The sequence below is a fragment of the Artemia franciscana genome, chromosome 17 (assembly GCF_032884065.1).
Source record: "Artemia franciscana chromosome 17, ASM3288406v1, whole genome shotgun sequence".
NCBI lineage: Eukaryota > Metazoa > Arthropoda > Branchiopoda > Anostraca > Artemiidae > Artemia > Artemia franciscana.
Window position 1 is genome coordinate 16,020,716 of NC_088879.1, and position 18,637 is coordinate 16,039,352.

Here is an 18,637-nt window from a genome sequence, read left to right on the forward strand (position 1 = left end):
ACTTTTCCACTGTTTGATCAAATTCTGAAAGTTCCACTTAAATATAAAAATTTCATCTGTGCCATTTGGAGGGAAAAGGGGTGTGTAATCTAAAAAAGTACCTTTTATTTCAGGCTATGGACAAAATTAATTTTAACTATATTTATGGTAAATTAACTTTTTTTTCATCTGTTTGGACCAAAAGCACAAAAAATACTGAATCGAAGAAAAATAGAAGTTAAATCCGAAATTTCAATCCAATTTTTATACCAAACCTAAGACCAGGTGGAGCAGGTCCAAAATCCAGTAGCACAATTTATAAATTCTGCAAAGGAAATCTCATAGTGATATGTTTAGTTATTAAATATAGTTAAATTCCAATCAAAATCTAAAATCCTTCCAAAAGTTTGAATAAAAAGTTGAAGATCTTGTTGAATTTCACGTGAGATCCGAATCTTATTCCTTTCTTCTTTCCAAAATCCAAGTGAATTGCCTAAAAAGTATATAATAACGTACATTCATTAACGTTCGTTAACAAATTCAAACTAAGAAAGGCGAATCCGTTTCTAACCTAAAATAAGCTATTCATTCACCAAATTAACCACTTTTGCAAAGGTATAACGTATTTTGTTTTTTATCCCTTTTTTTGCCGTTGCAATGTTTCAGGAAAATCCATTCAACTCACGGGTTCTCAGAAATATTTTTTACTAAAAATTTTTGATCGAAGATAATTTTGTCGTCTACATTTAAAAAAAAAAATAACGACTGAAAGCAATATGCCCACAGTTTTCAGCATGCAAAATTCAAAACAAATCAAAACTACTATTGCTTTTTCAATAATAACATATATCCGAACAGTTCAACTTTTTGGTTTATACGTGAAGTTGCGAGGTCGTTTCATGAAAGGAGAATATTTTTAAGGAAATGACACTTTGTAAACATCAAAATTACAAATATTTTGCCACTTGACGCAGCACACAGGCATCTGGAAGACTGAGACTGGTAATATTTAATCCCGAGACTAAAATTAAAAAAATAAACGAAAATTTTCCAATGAAATACGCTGGAAACTAGAGCAAAAGGACGAAATGACAGAGGCAGTGTATTTTTCATATTGTATTCTTCGTAAATTTTTACGAAGTTACTTAGCACACTAGTCTACTTACCACACTGAAATCAACAAATTAATGCAAAAACACAATGTTAAATATAGAAAGACTGGCGGCGCGACAGCGCGCCTGATAGTAATGGCTGCACGCCAGCATTCCGCCAAAATATTTACTCATGCCAGTGTGGCTGTCAACGGTGGCCCACCACAAATAAATCGAAATGAAGTCGGGATCTATTTCCACCATGCTACATCCTTGAAATGTCCCACTCAAATTTGACTAATAAGTCAGGCAAAGAAAAAGAAGTCAAGTATGTGTCTTTTTCACCCACAATGTTGATCAACAGATCTTTCTTGGTCGCTAGAACATGAGTGCTGATCAGCAAGATCTTGCTAAAACAGATTGTTGATCAACAATGTCACCAGAAAAGGACTAAAGGGATATTCACGACAAGCCGTCCCTTGGCGGTAAAAAAGTGCCAGCCGCGAAAATGCTAAGGAAAAGGCACTTTCACAATGAGATTTTGTTAATACTAAGATTTAGGTATTGGCTTTCTAAAGACCATTGATCTTTATGCATCCTGCCGGTGGTTTTTTCTTCCACATCGAAAACCTTAGGCCACTTAGCAAAGAGTGGCGTGTGGTACTTCGTAACAAAGATGCAGCTAAGTATTCTGCTGATGTATATAATAGTTGCACAGACACCTATGCTAAACTGAAGATCTCCGTGTGTTGTGGAATTTTTAGATAAGTTCTTGACGAGGTCTCACTCAAAGATTGGCGTTTCATGACTTAGTACAGCAAGAAAATGGAGAAAGTCTGATAAAATCACTGATAAAACTTTCTTTTTTTCAAATTAAGGATAATTCACAGGTGGCAATGAACACTATAATCCTGGACTGCGACGCAGCACCAAGCCACCTGAGGCTAACACAGCTATGTACGCTCCTCCTCCACGCCAATCTATTGAAAGCCATCCTCTTTTATCCTCCCAGGAAGTTTCTATTTCCCTTGAATCTTTCCTTACGACATCCCCCCACCCCAGCCGGAGAAGACCTACTTTTTGTTTGGCCCAAGAAAGTTGGCCAAAAAGTACAATCTAGCATCTTTCAGCCACAGAAAGTGTCCTATTCATCTCAAGCTTCCTCTCATTATAGCCCTAGAAAGCGGGATTGAACCACACTTTTCGTACAGCCTGTTGTTTGAGATACGCTCAGTCAGCCCTGTACCTAAAACAATCCGGAGGCCATTTGCCTGGAAAGTATCTATCAAATCTTTCTTCGTTTTTAGAGCCCCCCTACTTCAGAACCATGCTTGATCTAGGTGCACTTCATTTTCTAAGTACGCTTCCATCGTCTCTACAAGTTTTTTTCGAGGACAGGCCCATGTAGGTACTCTTCTTCTTTGCGTAGTTCTTCTCGCAGATTTACTTTATCGAAACGATCGTCAACAGCAGATAAGAGGCCTTTCGTTTATCAATCCATTCTACTAGTGAACTACATCCCTGCTGATATCCCTCTATATCTCTCCACAAAGGCAGTTTCTCGGCGGGTCTTTCAACAGCTTTAGTCCAGTTAATTTTCTCCCTTTTTTGTTTATTCCCCTTTTTTCTGGAATTACATCCCAACTGATATATTTCTCTCCTCTTCTTTTAAATTTGTTTTCAGGAACCTTCCTTACTGTTAAAGTCCAAGTCTTTCTTCTTCTTTTTATTTCATGTTGTTTTTTCTTGTTTCGCCAACTTTTTTCTGTTTCCTGTTTTTTCTTCTTTTTGTTTGGCAAACTTGGTCTTTCTTGTTTTCTGCACTTTCTTGTTTTTTTTTATCGCTATTATTTTTACGTTTTTTATTATTATAATATTTTTTTACTGTATTCTAGAGTACATTCTTCTTTATCTTTATTTCATATTTATTGTGTGATTTCACGTATTGTTTATGGTTCTCCAATGTTTATTATTGTATTCCGTGGCCCAAAACGAACCAATTACCCTGGGCCAAATAACCGTTTCACGTTCACAATAGTGTTTTAGTATGAATAAAATGATTGATTGATTGATTGACCAATGTCATCACCCGTAGCTTCCAATATTCTAATCTTGGTTCGCAGACTTATCTTCCTATTCTTCCAAACTTTTTTACACTATGGAAAAGCACTTTGGGCATTGGCTATTCTACTTTTAACATATTCAGTGCACCCACCGTCTTTGCTAATAATTAATTAAAAAAAGCCTTTTCCACAAAATAAGCTTTTCAAAGAAAAGAGAAGAGCTCCACTTAACCAGCAACGAGCCAAAATAAAGACAAACAATCTTCCAAGTGTAACACTACCACAAATCACCATCAATAAACAAATAAACGAAACCCAAGAGCGAACATAAATTACAATAAATACCCAAGACAAAATCAAAATGAGTGGAAATTAAATGAGTAGGGTTGACAACCCCCATGCCTTCTCAAAACAAGAGCGCGGGGGGAGGGGATCATGGGTCGGATATGGCTGGTTGCCGTCCAATCACTTTTGAATATTAAAATGGAGCTAGAAATTTTAATTTCCAATCAGACTAGCCTCCTCTAGCGGTTGCATTACCACCCCTTCGATAAAACCTTATTTACCCCCCAGGGTATAGCCTTAAGCCCTTTCCACCAGGCACTGGAAGGATTTGTGAGCCCCACAGTCCTTGTTATATAATCTTTGGGCTACTTTGAACAAAATTCTTATCCCAAAATTTCTATCAGGTGCATTTGGAAGACATGGGGAGGGGTGGGGGCTAGTTAACCTCCGATTACTTTTTAACTCTCCAATTTCCATTCAAATGAGCCCCCTCCAAAGTTTATACGACCAATGCTTCCATATAAACCTTATATGTTTGTAATAGGCAGCTAATATAGCTTGCAGTCTTTGTCCTGAGTGATGTGTGAGGGTGTCACCCACAAAGCTATTATTATTGGACATTAAAATATGCTGAAAAAATCTCTATTTCAAATTGGACGTGTTTAGGGAAACAAATGAAGGCGTTGGGGGGAGGGGGAAGGCTGGTAGCCACCAATCACTTTTGACTCTAAAAGGGCTCTAGAGATTTCAATTTCTAATCGAATGAGCTCCTTTGAAAGAATTTACGACAACTCTTTCTCCACGATGAGCCTTGGTCGGTAAAAAACACAAAATAATACATCGCTCTTTCCTTCGGCAGGGCTATTGCGCTGGCTATGATACTACCAAGGTAAGTGAAGCTGTCCACTTGATCAATCTTCTCATTACCAAACATCAGATTTTCATCTCCGTTTATTCCTAGCCTTAGTGACTTAGTTTTGCTAACACCAATGTTCAAACCTATTCTTGCACCCTGAACTCGCGAAACCTCTAAAAGTTAATTCATTTTGCTTACACTTTCTTCTGGGGTGCTTAATGCCCAGGAGAGTTTGATCCCTTCTTCTCCCATTGCCTTCGCTGTGCTCCTAAGAACAAAGTCCATCTAAATAATCCATATAAATGGGGATAGAACGCAGCCCTGCTTAACTCCTGATTTAATACGAAACCAGCAACTAACCTGATTTCCTACTTTAACTGCAGCAATCTTAATACTTGCCAATGAGGAGTTTTTACTGACATGAGGACGGGCGGGTTTCTATGATCTGTAAAAAAAAAAAGTATTCACTGTTAAAGACAAACCCCATAATCTTGCACGACTAACAAGACATTTGTCTCACTTTCATTTTGTCATGACATTTATCTGTACTTTTTACTCATTATTTCCTTCTTTGAACAGAGGACGGTTGAGCAGACATCTCAACCATAATATTTTCTTACTATTTTTCTTCTTTTCATTAGCTGGAATCATCCTCGTTTTTTTCTTCGTTATAATTTTTTTTATTCCGTCATGCTTAGACAGTGTGGTCTCAGAAATGATATGTAAGCAGACCAACCACCCACACTATAGTACTAAGCGTCCCCTAGCCCCAAAGCTGATGTTAAAGCCGTTATCACCTCGATTTCAAAGTGACTTCAAGGAGTCTGAACTATGGAGCAATTAATAAACTCCCGTTGATTGAAAGCCAAATGTCTGCTAGTAATGTTCTGTGATTACAAGAACATTTCCTGTCAGCTGAGTTCTATTCTCTATTAAAGGTATAGGATAGAACCTTAGTTCTCGCAGTGTCAGCTGAGCAATCAGGCAAAGGAAGACCTTCAGGGGCTTCGGCGATACTAATGAGTTATTACTTCTCGGCATCTATATTTGTTAAGAACGAGTGTTTTCTTGGTGTAAAAGTTGCTAAACTAGTAGCAGGTTGCTGCTACATACCAACTGATAACAGGGGCCTTACCTCGGAAGAAAAGTTCTCCCGTGCTGTATTAAAGCTTCCTAAGTCTTTGCAGCAGAGTAACCTTGCATATCACCATGTAATCCTTGCTTAGAGTCTCAACTGTGATCGGTTACTGCTAGATCAGACAACATCGAAAAACTTTTATCGGTTTTGTTCAATCTGACTCGTGTCCCGAATGACCATTCCTGTGCATACATCTAAAGCTCAGGAACTAGGGATCCAGAGCTAACTTTAATTTAGTTTTCTTTCCGAACGTTGTGACAGCAAAGGGTCGAAGCTATATTGACTTAGCGTTTCAGTATCGGATAATTTACCAATTTCAAACTATTTCATTATTTCTCCCTTTCCAGATGAAAAAAAAAGAAGAAAGAATGGACTTGATATCTAAAATGTGATCGGAAGAAAAGGTAAAATTCTAGTTAATCGACTTCTTGCTATCTCAGAAAGGGTTTAGGTTAGGAAAATGAAACTTTCAGGGATGGGTCTACAGGCTAAAGTGTGTCCCGGGAAGGTACTTTAAAGTACCCACCTCCACTCCTTCTCCCTCTAGAGGGCCCTGAAATTTGCCTACATGACATTTTACCTTAATTTTCAGTTACTAGTTGCTTTTTCTCTGCCTTTAGTTCTGAAAACGCAATTCCTGTTATTTGAGTAGAATTTTGAGCCATATCAATGTTTTTTTTTTAATTTAGGAAATGTATATGCATATATTCAAACTTTATAAAATGGAATTGAGCAAAGTTATGAAGCTGAAAACAATTTTATTGTACTTCAATTAAGCAAAAGATCTATTTTGCAAGGTTTCACTTTTATAACACGCATATTTTTAAAGGTCATCAAAGGTCAAGGCCCTCTAGAGGGAGAAGGAGTGGAGGTAGTTGCTTCAAAATACCTTCCTGGGACATACTTTAGTCTGTAGATTCATCCCTGAAAGTTTCATTTTCCTAACCTAAATTCTTTCTGAGATAGCAAGAAGTCAATTAACTAGAATTTTACCGGAAGAAAATAAACGTGAGTGTATATAAAATCTCGCTCGATGCAATACTTGACAAAATTAAAGTTCCATTCCTACTACTCCATCAATCTTTAAAACTTCCCAAATTGGAGAAAAGGATTTTAATCAATATTAATTGTAGCGAAATTACACACAAAATGTGTGGGTGCTGAGAGGCGAGTTCCTGTGGTTCAATTACAAATGGGGTCAAATATACCGGGATGGTCACTTAATACGACCTTACAGGCTAGTTTTAAATCCTCTAAATTTTGGTACTATCTATAGAATGACTGCAAGCGGTCCAAATCTGGTGCCTTAAACGACGTAAGATTATGAACTAACCATCGTTTTGCTAAGTGTCTAGTTAATCACAAAGATCCCCACTGCAAGACTAGGTTGGAAACTTCAAGTAGACTAAGTCACATACATTAGGAATTAATGGGGATAAAGAGGCGACATTAAATACTAAGAAAATTTTCCAGAGACGAGGCTAAATTCAGGGGAGAGGTTAAGGGGTTTGAATCCCCCCCCCCCCAATTGTTTTTCCGACTCGTTAAAACGTAACAAAAATCCATAAAAACAAATTTTCGATGCGTTTTTATTTTTTAGTAAAATAATAAAATTATTGGATACGGTCCCAACCGATATCTTTCTTTACCAAGGTAACGTTATAAGCCGGAGATTCAGTTGATATTATAAAGATCTAAAATAGTAGAAATGTAAGATGTTTGCAATCCAGGTAGAAAGAGGCTATAAGAATTAGTTTTAAAGAATTGCCTCCTTCCTTTGAGGGAGTAAAAAGTGAAGGTCTGAATATAGTGAAGATGGAGAAGCATGCACAGGTGAACTGGCCTCATGAGCTGGCCGGTGGTTTAATGCTGCAATAAGTTGTTATTCTACTCAAAAATACCTTTTTGCTAAATTTTAGAAAATTATCATGAATTTTAGCCTTTATCCGATTGATGGCCAAGCACTGTTTTGAGCCTTAAGCACCCTTTAAATGCTTTGTGTATTTTATTAACTCTGATCTTATTTTCAAGATACACCTTTAGAATTAAACAAGATCTAGTCAGAGATACCTACAGTACCTCATAAGGGATGGACGCTGGAGATGGAGGTTTGACGCCCGCCAATGAAAATGCTGAGATTTAACGTCTGCTTTCATGTTTTCCAAAATTTTTCCATTTTTATATACCATTTTGATAAATTGGCCCATCTCCTCCATCAAGTTGTCCGTATATGGCTAGACCCACACACCCACTCTCAGAAGGCAATTGCCTTCGCCATCTCGTGAAATCGATTACCTCAATGAATCACATAAAAACTATACATTTGATTATTTCCGAAGGAGACAATAAAATATGAATCAATCATTTAGTAGAGTTTCTTGTTCTCTTGTTCCATGAGAAATTTGCACCATAAGACTTGGGTATGACTTTCTTCTCAACATTGTTAAACACATCATAGCTGTAGCCCATTTTCTCACAGTAAGCTATTGCATCATCTTTAGATGAAAACTGAAGTACCAAATTTGACATTGGATCCCCACTGCAAAGGAAAACAACAGTTATATTGAAAGAGGAATACTGCTTCGTAGTTCTGACAGAAACTAAAATAAACAAATGATCTCGGTGATTCATTAGGCTCTTGCGTCTTATAAGACACCGATGTTCACACACACCGGAAAACTACGAAACCGGTTCCGCCGTTCTGACATAAATTTTGAGCTTAAAAAACAATTCAACGGCGGTAGTGGTGAATGAAGATAACTAACACAGTTTTTTTTTCATGAGATGGAATCGATTTCAATTGGTAAGTACTCAGTATTATTTTTTCTATTACTTTCAAGGAATGATCATAATACACACCATTCATAACTATAACAATGTTTAACGTTTAACAGATCCGACACTATATTATCAGGATGCAAGGACAACTTAGAAGCCACAGCCGCTGTTCTTCAATATTGAGACTAATTCTTACAGTATTATATGGGAAAATAAGTTTTGAAATTTAAGCGATTAAGAAAGTTATCACAAATACTATTTTAGAAAAGAACCATAACAACGAAAACGAAAACAGAATTATTTCCTCCATAATACCACTCAATTCGTGTCAAGGTGATCAAGTTTTTTTAGAATAACTCTGGATTAACATGATAAAGGTGAAAAAAGGTTTTTAACATGACGTTTCTATTAAAAGTAATTTTGACACAGTGAAAAAAAAGTACTGGACTTCTAATGCTAACAATAAAGTAGTCCCATGTTTGAAGACATATACTGAGACATAGCAGGAAGGAGGCTATCCAACTTTACATTTAGATAGAAAGCGTAGAGGTACTAATAGTGCTATTGTAGCACCATGAACTCGCAAAACTCCCATAAGTTCATTAGTTTTGGTCACACTTTCATCTAAGATACTTAAATCATCAGCACAATCCGAATCAAGGAAAGTTATTCCTCCTCATTAGACTCCGAAATCTCCCATTGCCTTTCCTGTACTCCTTAAGACAAAGTCCATCAAAATGATCCATATAAAGGGAGATAGAACAAAACCCTGCTTAACTCCAGATATAATATGAAACCACCTACTAATCTCATTTCCAATCTTAACCGCATCAGTGTTATTCTCCTACACAGCACTAAGCACTAATGTATTTTTCTGTTATACCACACAAGGATCAGACCTTCGCCAAAGCTCTTCTATCAACAGAATTGAACGCTTGGTCGAAACCTATAAAACTGAGGATTTAAGGTGTTTGATAACTCAGGCACTTCTCAATTAAACTTAAGAGTGAAAATTTGGTTGACACATCGTCTACCCTTCCTAAAACCGCACTCGTCCTCTCTAACAACTTTGTCTAAAGCATCTCTCAGTCCATAAGTATGATGCTACTAAGTAATTTGCTACCTACAGAGACCAGGCTAATACCTTGATAATTACCACACTCACTCTTTTCACTTTTGTTATACAGTGATTTAATTAGGTTTTTACTAAAATCGCCAGGGACTTCCCTTTTTCATACATCATATTCATAGTCTTCTGTAACTTATTTCTAACCTCACAGCCACTATATTTAAAAAAAAACTCATTTACCACACTATCAGCACCTGGGGTGTTATTATTTTTTAATCCTTTTAGTAATGACGCCAATTCTTCGTTAAAACAAATCTTCCTTCGCATCCAAGGTATCACTAATTTTTTTATTTTCCTTTATATCTTTTCCTGTACTCTATCTCGGTTAAGCACATTCTCAAAATTTTCTTCCAATCTTTCTTTAACTCTTTCCTTATCACTAACTGTGGCCCGTTCTTATCTTTAACTGGGATCAGTCTAGATTGACTATTCCCTCTCAATTGATTAACATGCCAGTATAATATTTTACTAATATGCCGTCTAGCTGCATCTTCCAGATCCTCGGATATTTTATCCATGGCCTCAACTCCACACCTCCTTAGTTCATATTTTAATGCTTTCTCTACTTTCTTTACATTCCTCTTGTTTTCATATTAATTAAAAAATCACTTTTTCCACAAAACAAGTTTTTCAAAGAAAAGTAAAGAACTCCATTAAACCATAAATGAGCAAGAATAAAATCAAATAATCTACCAAGCGTAAAACTACCACAAGTCGGCATCAATAAATAAATGAAACCCAGAACGAACAGAAATTACAATAAATAACCGAGTCAAACTCAAAACGAGCAAAAATTAACATGAATGGGGCTCAAAACCCCTATGCCTTCCCGGATCATCCCCTTTAAGTATTCTCTGAGAGTTCCAACTTAATACACAAACCAATTCTTAAGATACGCTACTTTGAAAGTCTACAAGCCCATAGTCTCTTTGGTTAGTTTGAACTTGCCATCAATATTCTCTTAAATGTTACCTTAACATTTAAATTTAACATTTTAAATGTTAAATGTTAGCACCAATGAACTAAGTAAGAAGCTGAAATTTTTACTTGTTTTTAGTAAAGCAAAACTGAAGATTTTGTGTTGAAAGTAAAGGCCTGGCCCTTATAAATGAATAACACTTTTCTTAACGGTAGAAACAAAAAACAACCATATTTACATGAAAAAAAGAAATCTAGCTTGTTTTAATAAGTGTCTTCTTCAAAAACAGGAAAAGAGTGATGGGAAAACTTAAATGTGTTGTAAGTTACCTCGAATAGGAACGTAACAGTTATTTAACGTCTAAAAGCAAATTCTTCCCCATGATTGAACCATCTTCCTATCCCCCTGCTGTATTAGGATCATGCGTAGTCAAACTCGAAACGAACAAAATGGCAAAAAATTGTTAGTGTGGTCTTGTTGCCTCCACTAAAAGCCCAAAAGGCTCAGTTTTATTTGTGCTGCAATGAAACTAAACAAATTGCGTGACTAGTGAAGTCGGGATCTTTTCGTCGGATATAAAAGCAATATCTCTCCATGATGGAACTCTCCCCTTCTCCACTTGCCATGCTCAAGTGGTTGCTAGCCCTCTAGTGAAAACTTGATGCAATGCAATAGAAACCTTATGTGATGTGTCTCATGGTAAAAAAATATATGCTTTGATGCTTATTGTCTAGGTGTTTCAGAAAGGAACAGTTAAATTAAATTACCAACTAGCACTTATCTTACATTAAAAAAAAGTTAATGGAACCTCATTTTTCTAAATCATTCAATAGTGATAAAATCACTTTAAAACCTAGTATCAATTAGGTACTCTTTTAAGAAATTTCCTTCATTAGAAGAATTTTTCTCTGAGCTATTGCTTGTTAATAGGTCGGCTAACTTAATTATGACTGAGAACCTATTAGAAATCGCTAGTGCTGGAATTAGCTCGTCTTGTCTAATTCGATCCTCGATAACTCCTTTTTTTATGTGCTGGAATCAAATTATAGTTAAAGCTGGCACTGGCAGATCCAGGGGGACCTCCCCTAAGATTTTTTCTAGCACCCTATTTTTGTTTTTCTGTTTTCACTTTTTTTAAATAAGTTTGTCAATTTGGCCAATAATTGACACTCTTGTCGCATTGGGTTCCCACCCAAAGGTTGTTCTTATTGGCGCCCTCGTCACACCCCCCCCCCGAGATTTTGCTCTAGATCCACCTCTGAAACCTGGTTTTGTTTGTCGCTATTCTGAAATAATGAAATTGCATTATGTTCTTTTATTTTTTATCATTATTCTTCTTTTTCCAACTTTTTCATGTTTGGTAGTCAAGACGGGAAAGAGTGGGGTGAAATGATAGGATTTTTAGTAGCTTAAATTGTGTACTTTGGTTTACTTTTACGGCTCCATAAGAGTTGCGTTAGCTACTTTTCTTTCTACGATCATAGTTAACGCAAAAGCGTTGAAATAGTAATGAGAAATGTGTCTCCACGTGTTATTCTTCTGGTCTCGTCAAATGGAATAAATGATCGTTAGAAATGTAACTAAGGACTCGTACGATCGCATGTCATTAATAACTCTAATATCACTGATACTTTCCCTTATGCTACTACTGCTACTAAACTACACCAACTACTATTTCAATTGTAACAGCTTGTAAAGCTTGGAGTATTAAGGTGAAAAGGGCGTCAAAAGGTGTCAAAAGTGCACATCAACAATATTTTTGGAACGGCTTAACGTGTCAAGGTGAAACTTCCGGGGCATCATGAAAGCGATGTTCAAGTGATCGAAAGGCAATATGCACACGCTACTACCGATACTAATACTGCTGCTGCTACTACTACTACTAATAAAACACTAACACTGCAACTGCTTTTACTACCACCGAAACTCCTAAACTACTGTAATAATACTACTATTAAGACTAAGTCCACGAAGGTAACATTTAAGAGAATATTGATGGCAAGTTCAAATTAACCAAAGAGACTATGGGCTTGTAGACTTTCAAAGTAGCATATCTTAAGAATTGGTTTGTGTATTAAGTTGGAACTCTCAGAGAATACTTAAAGGGGATGATCCGGGAAGGCATAGGGGTTTTGAGCCCCATTCATGTTAATTTTTGCTCGTTTTGAGTTTGACTCGGTTATTTATTGTAATTTCTGTTCGTTCTGGGTTTCATTTATTTATTGATGCCGACTTGTGGTAGTTTTACGCTTGGTAGATTATTTGATTTTATTCTTGCTCATTTATGGTTTAATGGAGTTCTTTACTTTTCTTTGATAAACCTATATTGTGGAAAAAGTGTTTTTTTTTTCAAATTAATATGAAAACAAGAGGAATGTAAAGAAAGTAGAGAAAGCATTAAAATATGAACTAAGGAGGACATCAGGAGGAGCTACCTTCTAGTTTCAGGATGATGGTTTTTAATGCCATTCAACAATCATGTTTGTTTTTGTATTTTGATTCGCCTCAATTTTCAACAGATTCCAATCTTCTTTCCAAAATTTTGAAATCTTGTTTTTGCAATTCCGTAGTCCTCTAGCTCTTTTCTAGATTAATTAGCTAAAAATTCTATTCTACTGTTAAAATTTCGGTTTTCCACAGAGATGGAGGAGAGAGGGCGAAGAGGAAAAATGACAGTACTTGACTATAACTTTTACACAAACAATCCTAGAACAATGCAAGGCGGTGGACTACAGAAATTTCAAAATCATAACCGAAAAGCAAAAGTCTATAAAAGTTAACTGGGGACATCAAGACTTTGCAAGGTCTGAATCTCAAGTTTGAAAAGAATCGCATTTTAATGCTGATTTTGAATATATAATTTTCATCAAGTTTAGTTTTACCCATCAAAAGTTGAAAGCCTGAGACAATTTGCAATATCTTAGAAAATAAGGGAAAACACACCCTAAAAGTCATAGAATCTTAACGAAAATCACACCATTAGATTAATCGTATTAGAGAACCCTACTATAGAGGTTTCAAGCTCCTATCTACAAAAATGTTAAATTTTGTGTTATTTACCAGAAGACAGATCAAGGATGCGTGTTTATTTGTTTTTTTTCCCAGGGGGGAATCGTATCGACCCAGTGGTTCTAGATTATCGCGAGAGGGCTCATTCTAACGGAAATTAAAAGTTCTAATGCCCTTTTAATTGACCCAAAAAATGGAGGGCACCTAGGCCCCCTCCCACACTCATTTTTCCCAAAGTCACCGGATCAAAATTTTGAGATAGCCATTCGTTAAACATAGTCGAAAAACCTAATTGCTATGTCTTTGGGGACGACTTAATCCCCCACAGTCCCCGGGGGGAGGAGCTGCAAGTTACAAACTTTGACAGTTGTTTACATATAGTAATGACTATTGGGAAGTGTACAGACATTTTCAGGGGGACTTTTTCACGTTGGGGTGGAGGTGGGTCGGGGAGAGGGGGTTACGTGGGAGGATATTTCCAAGAAGGAATGTATCATGAGGGAAGAGAATTTCCCTGAGGGGAGCACAGGATTTTAGAGAATTATTAAAATAAAATAATCATAAAACAAATAAAAAAATGTTTTTTCAGCTGGAAGTAAGGAGCAGCATTAAAACTTAAAACGAACAGAAAATATTACGTATATAAGGAGGTTCGTCCCCTACACAATACCTTGTTCTTTACGCTAATGTATTTTCTAGTAATTTCAACTATTTATTCTACGGCCTTTGTGATTCAGGGGTCATTCTTAAAGAACTGGGACAAAATTCAAGCTTTAATGTAAAGAGCGGGATATGGACGAGGGGGCCAACCCCCTCGTCAATACACCGCTCTTATATATAATAAAAATATACAATTATAGAAGTTCGTTACGTAAGTTTATTCGTAAGTTACGTATATTTATTGCTAATAAAAACATTCGTAAAAAAGTTCTAGTTGCATTTTTAAGTAACCAAAAATGGGAGGGCAACTATGCCTTCTCCTCCAACCCTTTTTTTTTCAAAATCGTCCGATCAAAGCTATGAGAAAGCCATTTAGCCAGAAAAAATTAATGTACAAATTTTGTTTTAATTATTCATGTCCGGTGAGCCAAAATCAAAACATGCATTAGTTCAAAAACGTTCAGAAATTAAATAAAAAAAAACAAGTTTTTTAGCTGCAAGTAAGGAGCGACATTGAAAATTAAAACAAACAGAAAATATTCCGTATATGAAAGCCGTTGTCCTCTCCTCAACGTTTCGCTCCTTACGCTAAAGTTTGACTCTTTGTCACAGTTCTACTCTTTAAACCAAGAAGAAACTTTAGCGTAAAGAGCGAGGTGTTGAGCAGGGGACAAGCCCTTTCATATAAGGAATAATTTCTGTTTGTTTCAAGATTTAATGTCGCTCCTTACTGGCAGCTAAGAAAACTTGTTTTTTATTTATTTAATGTAACCACAGAAACCACCTATGATTCAAAGTAAATGCGGAGATCATCCCAATTTCAAAAATTTTATAAATTCCTTAAGCTGCTATGATTCCAGTGGTGACTAGTATTTTCAGTTAGCCACTGATCTTCTTGAGAATAAAAATTTTTCTCCTACAAGTATTGACACGAAACCTGGTCTTCTCCAATGTCAGTGAAATAAGAAGACTTGAAAATTAGTATAGCATAGCCTTCCAGAGACTATTCGGTTAAGGCAAGAAAATATTTGACCACGAACAATTGAATTAAACCTCGACTTAATCAAAGACCTCAGGAGTAATAGATGGTTTCATATCTTTCCAGAAGAAAACAAGAACAAATAAAGTTCAACAAACAACAGCTGTGTCGCTACTTCCTTTTTTTCTTCGAGAAAACAAGAGGGAAGAAAAGCAACCATACTGAGCTCTTTCTTTTGCACTAAAAACTAAAATTTAAAAAGAAAGGAATAATTTATAAATGTAATCATATTTACTTTCATCACGAAATCACATGCGTTTTTCTTAAATTACAAGGAAAAACAAAAAAAGAATGGAGCGTCCAAATTACAGACGTTATATGATTGGCGAAGTGTAATCCCATCTTTGATAGATCTATTATTTTTGCCTTTTGATTAATTTATTCTTTGCGGATTGCAGAAAATCTACTTTAGTTTTGCTCATTGCATAGATACGATAAAAAATCGTTGATCAAGTTTCCTATCTTAACTTTTCTGTAGCTCTTATTTGTCCCTCCTCTATGAAAATTCCACAACCGATCCTCTATTCTTCTTCTACTAAGAAATCTTTTATCTCATTGTATGGTTTCTTTCTATCTTTTATTTCAATAATTTGAGCATACATTATAAATACATTTATTCTTATATACTAGAATGATGATGCATTGGGAGTAGCATACAAAAGTTACCCACCCAACAAAAAAAGTTAAAGCTCCAAGCTCCGAGGTTCCGATTCTTGTGTTTTATTTGCTCAATGTTCTGATTTGACTTTTTGTTTTGCTTTACTAGCCCTCACCCTTGTCCTTTGGATTGAAACACAAATAAACAGGTCTACTTAAAAATCAAACAAGTGATAGAAGCAGGGCGGTTAAAAATTATTTACTTAAAACACTCAAAAGACGATTACACAGTCGGTAGTTGCAGTAAAACATGACTAAACACATTAAATGTTAGAAATTTTTGGAAGGACGCCACGTGGACTTGAAATTTTAACTTGGAGGAAAGTACAGAGAAGGGATAAACCTGTATTATCTCCAATATGCATAAAAGATTCGGCACTTTAAGTCCCTTTGGGACAAGAATCTATTCACGCTGGAGTAGCGATGACAATTGAAAGATACTATATTCAGATGGGCTAACAAAATAAGGGTGTCCGGCTGATCAAAATAGTTATTGCAAAAACAGTTCTTGATATTTGAAATTCCATAATGGTAATCACATAACTATTTAAATGCTTTTTCAGTACCCCGGAAAACTCAATACTTCAATAAAAATAGTTTCTTTTTGCAAATAATTTTTCCCTCCCTCCTTGGATTTCGAAAAATACCTTTTTTGAGTATTTTTATTAGAAAATGTCCTTTTGCAGTATCTTCAACAGAAAAAATAGTTGTTTTTTTTTACTTCTGAAATTTCAAGGATCTTACATTATTATTTTTTTTACACAATATAATATTTATGTATTTTCAGAACTTTTTTTAATGTCACTAATGATGTTGCCACCTATATTTGGTAAAACGAAAAATTCGTTAGCGCATGTAATAAACTAAGTATTCCATGAAGGACCTGAGAGATGAGAGATCCCAGTGTTATTGTAAAATCAGTAGTTTTGAAACACTGAAGTAATATGAAAAAAAAGTTAAATTATAGCGAAAAGAGCAGAAGGACTAGAATAACTTCGAATATGAAAATATATAAGACCGAAAACACAATTAAAAACAATTCAAATTAATTAGAATGAAAGTGAAGAGCAATACTATAAATTCCACAGCAAACAGAAATAATCAGACATATGGAAAAGGTTGTCATCTCCTGGTCTTTACAAAGTTTGGCTTCTTTAACAATCACGTCAAGAATTAATACTCAAAAACAAGAGACTAATTTCATAATAAGTTCAACTTTTTTATCAGTTTAATATCCACCCCCCCCCCATAAATAGGATAGCTTCCAATTCGTTTTTTAACGCTGCTCTTAAAACCAGTTTTTGCCTTTTATTTAAAAAAGAAAAAACTATTTATTTTGAAAAAGGAGGCCAATTATTATTTTATAGACGAAATAAAATACAAGCTCAGAATAACAAACCAAAAAACACCGTTGTAACATAACAGGCGCACCATCTGTTGGTTTTATTAAAACAACAAGTTTAAACGAGAAAGAACCTTTATAAACAAGAAAGTTAAGTAACAAAAATACAGGAAGCCCTAGTCCAAAATTGGAGGGTATATCTTTCCCTTTTTGAAAACTGGTTAGAAAGCAACAGATATTTCTCTAGGGAGTTTTAATGCGCTTCTTACTAGTGCTAAGATATAAATCATGGTTGCAGAAATGACTGCAACATAGTAAAAAGTGAACGGCCAATAGTAGCTGAAACTTAAAAAGTTCCACATGTGACACTATTTTGAAAAAAAATATATTTTATTCAGATTCAATTAAAATTTAATTCGTAATCACGAAAAGAAATTTTTGAGAAAGAAATCTCCAACAAAAGCCTGGAAACTTTCAGCTGAAATACAAGGTATAACATTAAAGTCACCACACAGGCTATTTCAGGAGCCCCATACAAGGGAATAACGAGAGCGTTTACCCCCCGGTAAACGCTCCATACCGATTGGACAAGCCGAAACGGATTGGAAACCAACTAGCCCTTGTCCTTAAAAAAGGTAAAAGGTAAAGGATACGGCATTAAGACTTTACAGTCCGTACCGGCGGTGCTGATCTCCGTTTCTTGGCCCTTCAGCCAGGAAGTGCAATGAGGGGTTGGGGGCCAGCCATCCTGTGCTTTCGCACACCCTTCCTGTTTACCTTCCCCAGATTTCTCCAGGTACCCATTTAGAGCTGGGTCGACTTTGATATCTGGTGCTTTTGTTACCCTTTAAGACATCTGATCAACATTTTGAGGTACCTATTTTGTACTTTCTATTTGCCTGCTCAATGTTGCGTTTGGGGGAATTTTCCATGAGGGAAGGGGAGAATTATCGGGGGAGTAAATAGCTAAACCCGGGAATGACAGTCGCCCACATTGGAAAACAGGAAAAATCATATTTTTTCATTGATAGCACTGATGTATCTCCAAAATTTTGTTTTAGTGTCTCTATAAAAGACTGCCGGACATAATTTATTAATTTATATGCTAAATATAAATATACACTATACAGATACACTTTTAATCTTTACAATTTTTTCTTATTAAGATGAGTCACTGTCCCCCAGCTTTAATTATAGGGAACATTACGTTTTTCCATGGATAGCACTGATGTGTCTCAAAAATTTGTTTCAGTATGTATTGATCCAGGCACGTAAAAATGAATTTTTTCGGAGGGGGGGGGGGGTAAAATCTTTGAACAACAGATATAAATTAGCACTTATTTTTTATTTAGTATCTAAATAAATGCAAAAAGACGCGTATCGGAAAATACAGATTAACTTTAATCGGTAGAATTGTACCGGATGGGGGGAAGAAGACTGAAGCCTCAAAAGTACGTTTTCGGTTCAGGTTATGTCATAGCGATTTAGAACCAGTGACTAATCTATTATATTCCACTGAAAGGGAAATTAACAGTGCAGTTCTTCTATTTCGAAAACGTCGATTTTAATGAAAAATGATAGTTTCCACAAATTGATCCATTAAAAGCTGTACTTTATCCTGAAAAGGGGGGATAAACACCCTAATATCAAGGATAATTCTATTTTGCTGTGGAAAACAAACTCTCTTTACAA

General features: G+C 35.7%; 1 protein-coding gene across 1 annotated transcript in view; it reads right to left on the reverse strand.

Moving 5' to 3' along the window:
• Nucleotides 1-7,721: 7,721 nt before the first annotated feature.
• The window catches only part of LOC136037920 (NADH dehydrogenase [ubiquinone] iron-sulfur protein 4, mitochondrial-like), a 55,861-nt gene continuing 44,945 nt past the window's right edge, over nucleotides 7,722-18,637 (reverse strand). The window contains exon 6 of the mRNA XM_065720775.1: nucleotides 7,722-7,951. Within this exon, the coding sequence (XP_065576847.1) occupies nucleotides 7,774-7,951 (178 nt within the window). The 3' untranslated portion in view covers nucleotides 7,722-7,773. The remainder of the gene's footprint in view (nucleotides 7,952-18,637) is intronic.